This window comes from Lethenteron reissneri, chromosome 71, assembly GCF_015708825.2.
Source record: "Lethenteron reissneri isolate LAM-NWPU_2019-01 chromosome 71, ASM1570882v1, whole genome shotgun sequence".
NCBI lineage: Eukaryota > Metazoa > Chordata > Hyperoartia > Petromyzontiformes > Petromyzontidae > Lethenteron > Lethenteron reissneri.
In genome coordinates this window covers 2,256,739-2,272,690 of record NC_083849.1, presented here as the reverse complement: position 1 = coordinate 2,272,690, position 15,952 = coordinate 2,256,739, and the positions used below count along the sequence as shown (strand labels likewise).

At 52.6% G+C, this 15,952-nt stretch overlaps 2 protein-coding genes across 2 annotated transcripts in view; both read right to left on the bottom strand.

Annotated features, from left to right (window-relative positions):
- KIFC1 (kinesin family member C1) overlaps positions 1-12,216 on the bottom strand; it is a 26,218-nt gene extending 14,002 nt beyond the window's left edge. Inside the window, exons 1-8 of the mRNA XM_061579957.1 lie at positions 12,073-12,216; positions 9,804-9,920; positions 8,551-8,695; positions 7,279-7,404; positions 6,664-6,720; positions 4,512-4,710; positions 4,171-4,369; positions 2,174-2,341 (exon numbers count right to left, since the gene is read on the bottom strand). Coding sequence (XP_061435941.1) covers positions 2,174-2,341; positions 4,171-4,369; positions 4,512-4,710; positions 6,664-6,720; positions 7,279-7,404; positions 8,551-8,695; positions 9,804-9,920; positions 12,073-12,093 — 1,032 coding nt within the window. The 5' untranslated portion in view covers positions 12,094-12,216. The remainder of the gene's footprint in view (positions 1-2,173; positions 2,342-4,170; positions 4,370-4,511; positions 4,711-6,663; positions 6,721-7,278; positions 7,405-8,550; positions 8,696-9,803; positions 9,921-12,072) is intronic.
- Positions 12,100-15,952, bottom strand: part of LOC133361191 (ATP-dependent RNA helicase A protein-like) — a 26,092-nt gene continuing 22,239 nt past the window's right edge. Inside the window, exon 7 of the mRNA XM_061580075.1 lies at positions 12,100-12,194. Coding sequence (XP_061436059.1) covers positions 12,100-12,194 — 95 coding nt within the window. The remainder of the gene's footprint in view (positions 12,195-15,952) is intronic.

Here is a 15,952-nt window from a genome sequence, read left to right as displayed (position 1 = left end):
TGCAGAACGTGAAGAACCAGTGGTATCTACATCTGCAGAACACGAACCAGTCGCATCTACATCTACAGAACGTGAAGAACCAGTGGCATCTACATCTGCAGAACGTGAAGAACCAGTGGCATCTACATCTGCAGAACGTGAAGAACCAGTGGTATCTACATCTGCAGAACGTCAAGAACCAGTGGCATCTACATTTGCAGAATGTGAAGAACCAGTGGCATCTACAGCTGCAGAACGTGAAAAACCAGTGGCATCTACATCTGCAGAATGTGAAGAACCAGTGGCATCTACATCTACAGAACGTGAAGAACCAGTGGCATATGCATCTGCAGAACGTGAAGAACCAGTGGCATCTACATCTGCAGAACGTGAAGAACCAGTGGCATCTACATCTGCAGAACGTGAAGAACCAGTGACATCTACATCTGCAGAACGTGAAGAACCAGTGGCATCTACATCTGCAGAACGTGAAGAACCAGTGGCATATGCATCTGCAGAACGTGAAGAACCAGTGGCATCTACATCTGCAGAACGTGAAGAACCAGTGGCATCTACATCTGCAGAACACGAACCAGTGGCATCTACATCTACAAAACGTGAAGAACCAGTGGCATATGCATCTGCAGAACGTGAAGAACCAGTGGCATCTACATCTGCAGAATGTGAAGAACCAGTGGCATCTACATCTGCAGAACGTGAAGAACCAGTGGCATCTACATCTACAGAACGTGAAGAACCAGTGGCATCTACATCTGCAGAACACGAACCAGTGGCATCTACATCTACAGAACGTGAAGAACCAGTGGCATATGCATCTGCAGAACGTGAAGAACCAGTGGCATCTACATCTACAGAACGTGAAGAACCAGTGGCATCTACATCTGCAGAATGTGAATAACCAGTGGCATCTACATCTGCAGAACGTGAAGAACCAGTGGCATCTACATCTACAGAGCGTGAAGAACAAGTAGCATCTACATCTGCAGAACGTGAAAAACCAGTGGCATCTACATCTGCAGAACGTGAAGAACCAGTGGCATCTACATCTGCAGAACACGAACCAGTGGCATCTACATCTACAGAACGTGAAGAACCAGTGGCATATGCATCTGCAGAACGTGAAGAACCAGTGGCATCTACATCTACAGAACGTGAAGAACCAGTGGCATCTACATCTGCAGAATGTGAAGAACCAGTGGCATCTACATCTGCAGAACGTGAAGAACCAGTGGCATCTACATCTACAGAGCGTGAAGAACCAGTGGCATCTACATTTACAGGACTGGGTTCACAATGGCCATGTTAGAGACACTGACTCACCACCACTAGGACCCTGGGTTCAAGCCCTGGGTCTGGGTGTCTCTCTGTAATAGGGGAGTTCACAATGGTCTTGTTAGAGACACTGACTCACCACCACTAAGACCCTGGGTTCAAGCCCTGGGTCTGGGTGTCTCTCTCGTAGGGGGAGTTCACAATGGCCTTGTTAGAGACACTGACCGCGCACCACTAAGACCCTGGGTTCAAGCCCTGGGTCTGGGTGTCTCTCTGTAACAGGGGTGTTCACAAAGTCCGTGTTAGAGACACTGACCCAGCATCACTATTTTCCTGGGTTCAAGCCCTGAGTCTGGGTGTCTCTCTGTGACAGGGGTGTTCACAAAGTCCGTGTTAGAGACACTGACCCACCACCACTAAGACCCTGGGTTCAAGCCCTGGGTCTGGGTGTCTCTCTGTAATAGGGGTGTTCACAATGGCCGTGTTAGAGACACTGACCCACCACCACTAAGACCCTGGGTTCAAGCCCTGGGTCTGGATGTCTCTCTCGTAGGGGGATTCACAAAGTCCGTGTTAGAGACACTGACTCAGCACCACTAAGACCCTGGGTCTGGGTGTCTCTCTCGTAGGAGGGTGTTCACAAAGTCCGTGTTAGAGACACTGACCCACCACCACTAAGACCCTGGGTTCAAGCCCAGGGGGTCTATCATCATCATCATCATCACGGTGGCTATGAAATGTTAACGACCTCGCTTGGCGTACAGGACGTTGGTGGTAGTCATCGAATCGCCGCTAGTTCCATCGCGTGCGCCCATCCCCCCTTTAACTCTTCCGCCCCAGCCAGCGCCAGCAAGCGCCGGTCCCCCCCGCCGAACCCCCCCCCCTCCGCCCCCGCCGTCACCTTCAGCTCCTGCACGAGGTTGTGCAGGTAGCGCCGCTCCGTCTCGTACTTCTGCAGCGTCCGCCCCTGCTCCTCGATGCTGGCGCTCAGGGTCGCCACCTCCGCCCCCAGCGCCGCCTCGCGCTCGCCGGCCTCCCGCAGCGCCGATTCGCGCTCACGCAGGCGGCACTGGCGACGGCAGCGTCGGTGTAGCAGCGTCAACAGCAGCGTCGACAGCGTCAACATCAACAGCAGCAGCGTCGACAACAACAGCGGCATCATCAACGGCATCAACAACATCAACAGTAGCAGCGTCAACAGCAGCATCGACAGCATAAACAACAGCAGCAGCGTCGACAGCATAAACATCAACAGCAGCATCAACAGCATAAACAACATCAACAGCATAAACAACAACAGCAGCATCAACAACATCAACAGCATAAACAACATCAACAGCATAAACAACAGCAGCAGCATCAACAGTATCAACAACAACATCAACAGCAGCAGCATCAACAACAGTAACAACAGAAACCGCATCAACAGCAGCATCAATCGCAACATCAACAAACTCAACAACAGCAACATAAACAGGAAAAACAGCAGCAAAAACAAGACCAGCAGCATCAACAACAGTATAAATAACAACATCAACAAGAACAAAATCAACAGCATAACAACAACAACAGCAGCATCAACAACAACAGCATCAACAACAACAACAGCATCAACAACAACAACAGTCGCGGTGATATCACCGTGGCGCCTGTGGCAGGCCAGGTACACTTTTGACTTTTTAGAAAAATGGAGTTTAACATGTCGGCTTTCGCGACCAATATTATTCATACTAAAGGTTTTTGGGTCAGATCGCGTTATTTATCAATGTGTCGTAACCCTCCACCACCCGACACGGCCAAACAGTAAAAAAATGCGTCACGTTTACAAAAGACAAAATAGTTCACTACTTTAGCTCACCGGTGTGTTGAAGAGTGAATCAACATCATTTACAAGTTCTGAGTACGACGTTTCGCTGGTAATTACACATCCAGCATCATCGGGCAATTTGCCAGAACACACCGGTGGGCTAAAGCAGTGAACTATTTGTCTTTTGTCAACGTGACACATTTTTTACTGCTTGGCCGTGTCGGGTGGTGGAGGGTTACGGACACATTTATAAATAACGCGATCTAAACCCAAAAACTTTACCATGAAAAAGAATCTTCTTGGTTCTTTCGGTAAAGTCACGTAGAAGGGAAATAATAAAACATAATAAAATACAATTCTCACGACGTTTCGGCCACCACGCAAGCAGCCGTCCTCAGGTGAAGAACAGGTCTGTCGGAAAGACAGCGTCTGAATGAACTTCAGAAGCGTCTGAAGTTCACTTCAGACGCTGTCTTTCCGACAGACCTGTTCTTCGCCTGAGGACGGCTGCTTGTGTTGTGGCCGAAACGTCGTGAGAATTGTATTTCTTAACGTTTTATTAATTATTTTATTATTTCCCTTCTACGTGATGACTTTACCGAAAGAACCAAGAAGATGAATCCATGCAGTCAGGAACAGCTTTCAATCGAAATGAAAAACAATGTTTTTAGTTTTTATTGCAACGCCGTACCTCCGAATGACAGCTCGCCGCCGCGGCTGGAACCCGCGACCTCCCGCACACCCGGCTACCCGTACCCGGCCGGGTACGGGTAGCCGTTTGCGACCCTGGTGCAGCCGGGTACGGGTAGGCCGTGAGTCACTGGTGAGTCACCGTTTGTCACTCATTTCCCAACGTCTTGTCTCTTCTCACAATTCAAGTTCCTAGAATCAACCCACCCGCGCTTGCAACATGGCTTCATCCCAGAGGTCGCAATCAGGTACCCGATACCCGTACCCGGCCGGGTACGGGTGGCCCGGTACGGGTAGCCGGGTAGGGTACCCGATTGCGACCCTGGTGCGGCCGGGTACGGGTAAGGAATCAAAACTCGTTTGTGACCTCTGCTCCCAGCCCGCCCAGCCCGCTCCCACACCTCGGCGACGTCGATCTGCGTCGTCATGGCGAGGCGCAGCGCCGACGCCTCGGCCACGGAGCGCCGCAGCTCGGCGTTCTCGGCGTCGCGCGCCTCCAGGTCGCGCTCGGCGCGCTGCCGTGCTCGCGCCGCCGCCGACAGCTCCTCGGTGAGCTCCTGCACCTGGCGGCGGAGGGGCCCCAGCTCCGTCTCCGTCTTGCTGCGCACGCGCACACACACACACGCACGCACACACACACGCACACACACACACACACGCACACACACAGGGACCGCTCACTGACACGTCGCTCACCCGAGCTCCGACAGGAGGCGTCACACCTCACCGCCACGTCTCTCACCTGAGCTCCGACTGAAGACGCGACACCTGCTCGCTGCTCACTGACGTCTCGCGCTCCCGCAGGACACGCACCCCCTCCAGCTCGCCCACCATCTGCTCCAGCATCTTGATGCGCGCCTGGTCCTGGCTCCAGTTGGCCTCCATCAAGCCCAGGCGGCCCTTGATGTCCCACGCCGGCAGCTTCCGGGCCGTACCGCTCGCTGCCGGGGAAAAAAGAGGAAAGAAAGAAAAACATAGAAAAATTCTGATCCTGAAACGGAGTTCCCCAAGTGTAGAGATTTGATGGTTTGAGCTCGGTCGCAAGTGACTCGCACAGCGACCCATGGAATGACAGAGACCAATAGGCACATGTAGAGACCCACAGACTCGCAAAGAGACCCACAGACTCACGTAGAGACCCACAGACTCACGTAGAGACCCACAGACTCGCGTAGAGACCCACAGACTCGCATAGAGACCCACAGATTCGCATGCAGACTCACAAACTCGCACAGAGACCCATGCATTGAGAGAGACCCATAGGCTCACACAGAGACCCAAAGATTCACGTAGAGACCCACAGACTTGCATAGAGACCCGCAGACTCGCATGCAGACTCACAGACTCGCACAGAGACCCATAGAATAACAGAGACCCATAGACTCACACAGAGACCCAAAGACTCACATAGAGACCCACAGACTCACACAGAGACCCATGGAATGACAGAGACCCATAGGCTCACACAGAGACCCGTAGACTCACATAGAGACCCAAAGACTCACATAGAGACCCGTAGAATGACAGAGACCCACAGAGACCCAAAGACTCACGTAGAGACCCAAAGACTCACATAGAGACCCACAGACTCACATAGAGACCCACAGACTCGCACAGAGACCCATGAAATGACAGAGAACCATAGGCTCACACAGAGACCCGTAGACTCACATAGAGACCCAAAGACTCACATAGAGACCCGTAGACTCGCATAGAGACCCATGGAATGACAGAGACCCACAGAGACCCAAAGACTCACGTAGAGACCCAAAGACTCACATAGAGACCCACAGACTCGCACAGAAACCCATAAAATGACAGAGAACCATAGGTTCACACAGGGACCCGTAGACTCACATAGAGACCCACAGACTTACATTGACTGAGTCAGACTCACACAGGCTGAGCTGATGGTCCCAAGGACATTGGCCAATCGTAACATCGCGGAAACTATACACTGGCGACGGCGGTAATCACCCGGTCGCACAAAATGACATCGGATCTTGAGAAGGTTTACATCGTGGCAGTCCTAGCGATGGCCCACGGAGGCCCGGGACCGGTTCAGATAATCGTCACCGGTGTTGGCCGTGAGCGGGAATCGAACTCGGGTCGCCGGGTTTGTAGCGATAACCGCTGCACCACCGCACAACAAATACAAAGATCCCCCGTGTAGCCTCAACAGACTGTTGGGGCAAGTGCTGTTAGCGAACAGCACCGATGAAGGCCGGCACGGCACACGAGGGGGTGGGTGGCCAGCACCACGCCCAAGAGCTTTTGTCTCCCCGGTGGCGATGTTTACTACACACCGCTACACCAGGTACTCATTTGAGGCCTAGTCGACCCAGGGGAGGCTCAGGACCGGTTCAGATAATCGTTGCTGGTGGTGTTGGCCGTGAGCGGGAATCGAACTCGGGTCGCCGGGTTCGTAGTGCAGCGTAGCGCTACCACCGCACACACACGCACGCCACACACACCACACACACACCACACACACCACACGCACACACACCACACCGCACACACACACACCGCACACACACCACACACACACCACACACACCGCACACACACACACACACCACACACACACCGCACACACACACACCGCACACACACCACACGCACACCGCACACACACACACCGCACACACACACACCGCACACACACCACACACACCGCACACACACACACACACACCACACACACCGCACACACACACCACACACACCGCACACACACACACACACACCACACACACACCGCACACACCGCACGCACACCACACACACCGCACACACACCACACACACACCACACACACCACACACACCACACGCACACCACACACACACCACACACACACCACACACACACCACACACACACCACACGCACCTGCTGCTTTAGGTGCAGCAGAGGTCGCAGCAGACGCAGCCACCAGGGACTTCTTGTCTAGAGGAGGAATCGGCACAAACACAGCACGACGGGCACGGGTCACACACGGCTCAACGACATCTATTTCAGCCGCATCACCTCTACATAACTAAAGGCTCAGTCCCTTTTACACGCACCTTTACATCATCCGCACCTAGTTTACACAACAAAGGCTCGTTCCTAACAGCGTTCTTCAGCCGCACCGAACCTCACAAAAATAATATCCAGGGCCTACCTTGGCTCCTCCCACCCTCAACCAGTAAATATATACAAGGACTGTTTTCTTGGAATTTCTCTTTACTTGATACAGCTATCGTGCTGTGACTGTTCCACCTGAAGACGGAAGCTTGTGTTGCCTCCGAAACGTCGTGATTTTTATTTTATTTAACTTTTATTAATTTACATTTTTTTACCTACGTGACTTTACCGAAAAAACCCAAGAATATCGAAATCACAGTTCAAGCGTTCTCATTTTCGAGTACTCCGCATCTTCGATCATCCTCCCACGGACAGCCGAGACTCGGATGCCGAAACCACGATGGCGGCTGCCCCTTTTGCCGCGCGCCGTCAACGTACCGCGGGCGGCCGTGGTGGAAGGGGCGCCGGCCGGTGGCCGTGCACGCGAGGCCCGGGCCAGCTGGCCTGCCGAGTGCCTCGGGGGGACGGCCGCCTTGACTTGCTGGGGCGCCGACGTGTGGCGAGCTGCAGAGGGAGAAACGGCCGCCCCCATGCGGAGCCGGTTAAATGCCACCACCGCCACGACTAACACCACTACTACCACCACTAACACCACCACTACCACGACCACCACTAACACCACCACTAACATCACTACCAACACCACCACCGCCACCACTAACGCCACTACTACCACCACTAAGACTACTACCACCACTAACACCACCACTAACATCACTACCAACACCACCACCACACCACTAACACCACCACCAAAAAGACTTACACACACGCTCACAAAGAGACCCCAGTAGACTCACACAGAGAAACACATACACTCGCACACAGAGACCTACATAAACTAACACACACACAGAGACCCACACACTCACACACAGAACCACTCACTCACACAGAGACCCCCACACACACACACAGACCCATACAGAGACCCACACACACTCACACAGACCCACACAAACTCACACACACTCACAGAGACCCACACACTCACACACACATACACACCCACACAGAGACCCACACACCCACGCACACACACACACACACAGACCCACTCACACACCCACACAGAGACCCACACACACTCACACAGAGACCCAGACAAACTCACACACACTCACAGAGACCCACACACACTCACACACACACCCACACACACTCACACAGAGACCCACACACACAGAGACCCACCCACACAGAGACCCACACACACTCACACAGAGACTCACCCACACAGAGACCCACCCACACAGAGACCTACATAAACTAACACACACAGAGACCCACACACTCACACACTCACAAACACCCACACACTCACACAGAGACCCCCACACACACACAGAGACCCACACACACTCACACAGAGACCCACACACACACAGAGAGACCCATACAGAGACCCACACACCCACACAGAGACCCACACAAACTCACAGGTACTCAGAGACCCACACACACTCACGGACACCCACACACACCCACACAGAGACCCACACACACTCACAGAACCACACAAACTCACACACACTCACACAGAGACCCACACAGAGACCCACACACACTCACACAGACCCACCCACACAGAGACCCACACACACTCACACAGAGACCCACACACTCACACAGAGACCCACACACACTCACACGTGATGGCCGAGAAGACCTTGGCGGGACGCGTGGCCGCGCTGGGCCTGTACAGCGACATGGTGGAGAGCGAGCGCTGCTGCTGCTGCCCCTTGCCCACCCCGTCCGCGTGCAACATGCCGTCCAGACGCTGCCTCTTGCTGACCTGACACGGCACACAGGGACAGCGGCAGAGGTCGCAAACGGGTTTTGATTCCTTACCCGTACCCAGCCGCACCAGAGTCGCAAATGGGTACCCGTACCCGGCCGGGTATGGGTACCCGTTCCCTACCCGTACCTTACCCGAAATGAGTGACAAACGGTTACTCACCAGTGACTCACGGCCTACCCGTACCCGTACCCTACCCGAAATGAGTGACAAACGGTGACTCACCAGTGACTCACGGCCTACCCGTACCCGGCCGCACCAGGGTCGCAAATGGGTACCCGTACCCGGCTGGGTACGGGTAGCCGGGTATCGGGTAGGGTACGGGTATCGGGTACCCGGTTGCGACCTCTGGACAGCAGACAGGGGGTGTGGGGGGGGGGGTGTGTGGGGGGGGTGAGACACAAGCAAGGCAGCTCGCACCGCACGACCTCCCGTGGCCGTGGGCTCTACCTGGTAAGGTATAGAAACACAGTTGAGTTTTAGTTGTGGACATCTTTTTTCAAGGGATTAATTTGCCTTTCCCACATTTCACACTACCATCATGTTTTTGTCAATGTCAGCGTTGTTGTCGTTGTTGTTGTTCTAACGTTCTGACCCTGTGCCTCCCTCCTGACTGGACACCTGTGACGAAGAGCTTCATAGCTCACAGGATTCCTCCTGCTGCAACAAGTCAACATTCCGATTCTAAATATCGTAAATTATTTATCGCATCGCACGTCCTCCCGCAGTGGTCTTGATGCTGGTAAGTAAAAAAAAAAAATGTAGTTTTATTTGTATGTTGATTTTTTTTAAGCAATGCGTTTACCTTTTCGACACTATACGCTACTATCGTGTTTTTATAATTGTGTCCGTTGTGTCGCGGCTCGTTCAATCGAGGCACGGCCTATCCGGCACCCGGCGCAAGGCTGACCGGGCAGCAGTCCTTGCGGATGTCGCTGCATTGGCAAGCGATGTTCGGACGCGCTGGACCCCCTCCCCTTCGTTTGAACGGCTATCGTTACGCTCCGCCATTCGCAGTCCGATTTCATTGTCGTACCACGACCATTTCGCGCGAGAGCGATGGAGCGGGGTGGGGGGTGAGGCGAGCGAGCGAGCGACAACTCACGGATTCCCCGTCCACCTCTGGTGGGCGCTTGGTCAACTTGCGGACGGGCAGGCGAGAGGTAGAGGTGGGGCCGCACGCCGGCACGTCCTCCGCCGACGTCTCCCCGTCGGCGCACCCCTGCGGAGGCACGCTGGTGTTGACGCGGGACAACGCGCGATGACCGACCTACGCCAGAGGTCGCAACCGGGTACCCGATACCCGTACCCTACCCGATACCCGGCTACCCGTACCCGGCCAGTTACGGGTACGGGTAGCCATTTGCGACCCTGGTGCGGCCGGGTACGGGTAGACCGTGAGTCACTGGTGAGTAACCGTTTGTCACTCATTTCGGGTAGGGTACGGGTAGGGAACGGGTACCCGTACCCATTTGCAACCCTGGTGCGGCCGGGTACGGGTAAGCAATCAAAACTTGTTTGCGACCTCTGACCTACGCGCAAAACTCCCGTCGTCATCCTCGGAGCAGCAGTAGCGGCGGCAGCAGCGGCAGCTCTTGGCTAACCGGTCGAAACACAGACGGCAGTCGCCGCATCCGCGCGTTTCCCGATGCGCTTCTGCGTCTGTCTGGAACGTAGACCTCGGCAAGGTAAGGTAATTTACCCTTTTTACCGGGTAAAAGGGTAAAGGTGAAGATGTCGACATACCAAGGGGTAAGGTGAAGGGTCGGGTAAAGGTAGCTCGGAAGAATTACCCGGTAGAGTAAAGGTAGCGTTAAGTATTACCCGGTAAATACGGTGCCTTGTTTACCGCTAAAAGCTCCGTGGCGCAGTCCGTGGCCTACATTTAATAAGTAATATTAAAACAAACTTTCTTAAAAACACGCTTTTATGAAATGTACTAGTAATGGCAGAACTCCACGACTCCAGGAAGTGGCCCCGAAGCTTGCCACAACGTAAGGGGGCCGTGGGGATTTACAGCCAACGTGAGTTGACCGTGGACAATTAGACCCAAGCCGAAACATAACATATAAAAAAGGATTTTATGATAGAATATAGTGTTGTCATCAGTACGACATAAGTATACCAAGTTTGCAGTCGATACCACATTGGGAAGTGGGTAAAAATTTTGTTAAAAGATTTGAGGATACGACAACGACGACAACAACGACAACAATGACAACAAGCGTGTAAAATTGGAATCATCGAGAGTATTCTATATGATTAAAGCGCTCTACCTTATAGCATTTACCGTTATAAACCTTGTTCGTAGTAGTTCCCTAGTAATTACCCTATAATTGGGTAATTTATATGTGGTAAGGTAAAAGGTAGGGTAAAAATAGGCTCGTTGTTTTTACCTTTTAACTTCTACCTGACCTTGCTGAGGCCTACTGGAACGCTCTTGGGTGCTACGCTGCACTTTGAAATCGTCATCTCGATTGGCAAACTCATTTCTGTCGAACTGCTCGCTGTCGTGTCTGGTTTGTTGTCCTTCCCCCCCCCCCCCGCACCTCCGATTAGCGCGGTCAAATACATACGGTGCGAAAGAAGTTCAATATCCGTACACTACACTACTATACACTACACGATATACGACACTATACACTACACCACTGTACACTACACTATTGAAAACTCACTCCTCTAGAATTACTTCCTGTTGCGTCTACCTTGTCGCCCTTCCGATCGGCGCGGTCTGCTACGTACGGCGCGAAAGAAGTTCACCGCACGCATGCACGCGTACGCACGCGTACGCACGCGTACACACGTACGCACGCGTACACACGTACGCACGCGTACACACGTACGCACGCGTACACACGTACGCACGCGTACACACGTACACACGTACACACGCGTACACACGTACGCACGCGTACACACGTACGCACGCGTACACACGTACGCACGCATGCACACGTACACACGCACGCAAGCACACGTACGCACGCATGGACACGTACGCACGTACGCACGCATGCGTACACACGTACACACGCACGCAAGCACACGTACGCACGCAAGCACACGTACGCACGCATGCACACGTACGCACGCATGCACACGTACGCACGCATGCACACGTACGCACGCATGCACACGTACACACGCACGCAAGCACACGTACGCACGTACGCACGCATGCACACGTACGCACGCATGCACACGTACACACACATGCACACTTACGCACGCATGCACACGTACGCACGCATCACGGGGGCTCCCCTAGCAACGCGCGAGGCAGCATTGCCCCCGACGCTCTCTCGCGTATCTCCCTCTGCCAAGCCGACGGGGCTCAGTCAAACAACCGGGTCGGCCGGGTTTTTACTTACGCGGATGTTCATCGACGACATCGTGACTCAAGCTCCGGGGAGATAGGACGACGGGGCGAGACGGTGGTGGCAGCCCGCGTGGTCAATCCGCACCTCCGATGGGCACGGTCGGGCTGCGGGCGCTGCGGAACAAGTTCGGCAAACGTGCGAAGCGCGTGAGAAACAAGACGACGCGGCCTGTAGAACAAGGGGAGCCGCCGTGGCTAGGAGATGTTAACCACCTCGCCTGGTACGCAGGAGGTCGTGCGTTCGATCACGACCCTGACGCCTGCTGTATATTTGGAGTTTGCGTGTCCTCTCTCCCCGTGGTGAGATGTTAACTACCTCGCCTGGCACGCAGGAGATCGTGGGTTCGATCACGACCTTGACGCCAGCTGAAAATGTAGAGTTTGCGTGTTCTCTCTCCCCGTGGTGAGATGTTAACTACCTCGCCTGGTACGCAGAAAGTCGTGGGTTCGATTACGACCCTGACGCCTGCTGTATATATGGAGTTTGAATGTTCTCTCTCCCCGTGGTGAGATGTTAGCCACCTCGCCCGGTACACAGGAGGTCGTGCATTCGATCACGACCTTGACGCCTGCTGTATATTTGGAGTTTGCGTGTTCTCTCTCCCCGTGGTGAGATGTTAGCTACCTCGCCCGGTACGCAGAAGGTCGTGAGTTCGATCACGACCCTGACGCCTGCTGTATATTTGGAGTTTGCGTGTCCTCTCTCCACGTGGTGAGATGTTAACAACCTCGCCTGGTATGCAGGAGGTCGTGGGTTCAATCACGACCCTGTCCTCTCTCCCCGTGGAAGAGAGGACATGCTATTTTTCAGAAGCGACCTGGTTATCACAATTGATAGCTCAGGGAAGCGGCTGACCATCACGTGGAAATGTATAGCCGCCAAATACTCTAAATGCGTGGTGTTGATTCTAAATGGGGAGGGAAAAACTGGAGGATCCGGAGAAAAATCCACGCGATCACGGGGAGAGAGAGACGAGCAAACTCCAAATATACAGCAGGCGTCGCGGTCGGGATCAAACCAACGTCCTCCTGTATGGCGAGGTAGTTAACATCTCCTAGCCACTGTGATGATGATGAGAGAGAGAGATACGCAAACTCCAAATATACAGCAGCAGGCATCGTCAGGATCGTGACTTTAACCCACGACCTCCTGCAGACCAGGCGAGGTAGTTTACATTTCCTAGCCACTGTGATGATGAGAGAGAGAGACACACAGACTCCAAATATACAGCAGCAGGCATCATCATGGTCGGGATCGAACCCACGACCTCCTGTAGACCAGGCGAGGTAGGCAAGCACTCCAAAAGGCGGGGCCCAAAGTTGTCAATTGCCAATAACGTAGAGTGTCAATCTTGATTTGAAGCTTTCGTGACTGCAGGAATCCACACACTCTGTGGTTCTTTCAGGTAAAGTCACGTAGGTAGAAATTAATAGATCACGACGTTTCGATCGCAACACAAGCAATCGTCATCAGGTGGGAGGACCACAGCAAGAAAAACTGCCGATTGTCCCGTCTGATGACGATTGCTGCGATCGAAATGTCGAGATCTATTAATTTTCTACCTGCGTGACTTTACCGAAAGAACCAGAGAGTAAGGTAGAGTTTTAGATTTGAAGCTTTCGTGACTGCAAGGATCCATATTCTTAGGTTTTTTCGGTAAAGTCACATAGGTAAAAAGTTAAAATAAAAAAAATCACGACGTTTCGGAGGCAAAACAAGCCTCCGTCTTCAGGTGGAACCGTCACAGCACGATTGCTGTATCAAGTGAGAGAAATTCCAAGAAAACAGTCCTTGCGATTTAACCCCCCAAAAAAAAATCTCTATTATGAACGCAGAGTGTGGCAGCATCAAACGGATAAAATAACTTTATAGCTTTTAAATTTCGATTTAAAGCTTTCGTGACTGCAGGGATTCATCTTCTTGGTTCTTTCGGTAAAGTCACGTAGAATGGAAATAATAAATAATAAAAATTAAACATAATTAAAAAATTTTCACGACGTTTCGGCCACAACGCAAGCAGCCGTCCTCAGGTTAAGAACAGGGCTGTCGGAAAGACAGACGCTGTGAGAATTGTATTTTATTATGTTTTAATTTTATTGTTTTATTATTTCCCTTCTACGTGACTTTACCGAAAGATTTAGATTTAAAGCTTTCGTGACTGCAGGGATTCATCGTCACGTAGAAACGTGACTTTACCGAAAGAACCAAGAAGATGAACTTTATAGCTCTTCGAAATCCTCCAGTCTAAACAAAAAATATTTATATTCCGATTCAGGCGTCAATAACACGGTGGGCCTTAACAGAGGCAATGTTCTATAACAGGCGACGTTTCAGGCACCGGCCCTTCAACAGCGCAGAGAGATGAGAGTGGAAACGAGTTGAAGACTTGCACTCGTTTTACACCGTGTGGGGCCTCATGAGAATGCCACTGTACATATATAAACAGGCGACGTTTCGGGCAACGACCCTTCAATAGCACAGAAAGATAAGAGTGGAAACGAGTAGGAATGACATTGTAACAAAATATCAGTCCCACAGAGCTGTGTAGTGCTTTTTTAGAGGCGACCTGCATATCACAAATGACAGCTCAATTCTGTGGCCTTATCATAGTCATCAACATCAACACGTGGAAATTTATATCTAAATAAATATGGAGGGGAAAAACCGGAGGACCTGGAGAAAAATCCACGCGACCATGGGGAGAGAGACACGGAAACTACAAATATACAGCAGCAGCAGGCATCGTCATGGTCGGGATTGAACCCACGACCTCCTGTAGACCAGGCGAGGTAGTTAACATCTCCTAGCCACCGTAGTGATGATGATGATGAGAGAGACACGCAAACTCCAAATATACAGCAGCAGGCATCATCAGGGTCGAGATCGAACCCACGACCTCCTGTATACCAGGCAAGGTGGTTAACATCTCATAGCCACCGTGATGATGAGAGACACGCAAATTCCAAATATACAGCAGCAGGCATCGTCAGGCTCGAGATCGAACCCACGACCTCCTGTAGACCAGGCAAGGTGGTTAACATCTCCTATCCACCGTGATAATGATGATGATGAGAGACAGAGACACGCAAACTCCAAATATACAGCAGCAGCAGGCATCGTCATGGTCGGGATCGAACCCACGACCTCCTGTAGATCAGGCGAGGTAGTCGACATCTCCTAGCCACCGTGATGATGATGATGAGAGAGAGAGACACGCAAACTCCAAATATACAGCAGCAGGCGTCAGGGTCGGGATCCACGACCTCCTGTGTACCAGGCGAGGTGGTTAACATCTCCTAGCCACCGTGATGATGATGACGATGAGAGAGACACGCAAACTCCAAATATACAGCAGCAGGCATCGTCAGGGTCGGGATCCACGACCTCCTGTGTACCAGGCGAGGTGGTTAACATCTCCTAGCCACTGTGATGACGATGAGAGAGACACGCAAACTCCAAATATACAGCAGCAGGCATCGTCAGGGTCGAACCCACGACGTCCTGTACACCAAGCGAGGTAGTCAACATCTCATAGCCACAGAGATCCGGACAAGGTTCCCAATCATCATCGGGCAGGCGAGACCGGCCACGCCTGTGTTTGTGGTGGGTGGTGGTGGTTGTGGTGGTGGGGATTGTGGTGGTGGTTGTGGTGGTTGTGGTGGTTGTTGTGGTGGTGGTTGTGGTGGGGATTATGGTGGTGATTGTGGTGGTTGTGGTGGTGGTTGTGGTGGTGGTTGTGGTGGTGGTTGTGGTGGTGGTTGTGGTGGTGGTTGTGGTGGTGGTTGTGGTGGTTGTTGTGGTGGTGATTGTGGTGGGGATTGTGGTGGTTGTGGTGGTGATTGTGGTGGTTGTGGTGGTGGGTGATTGTGGT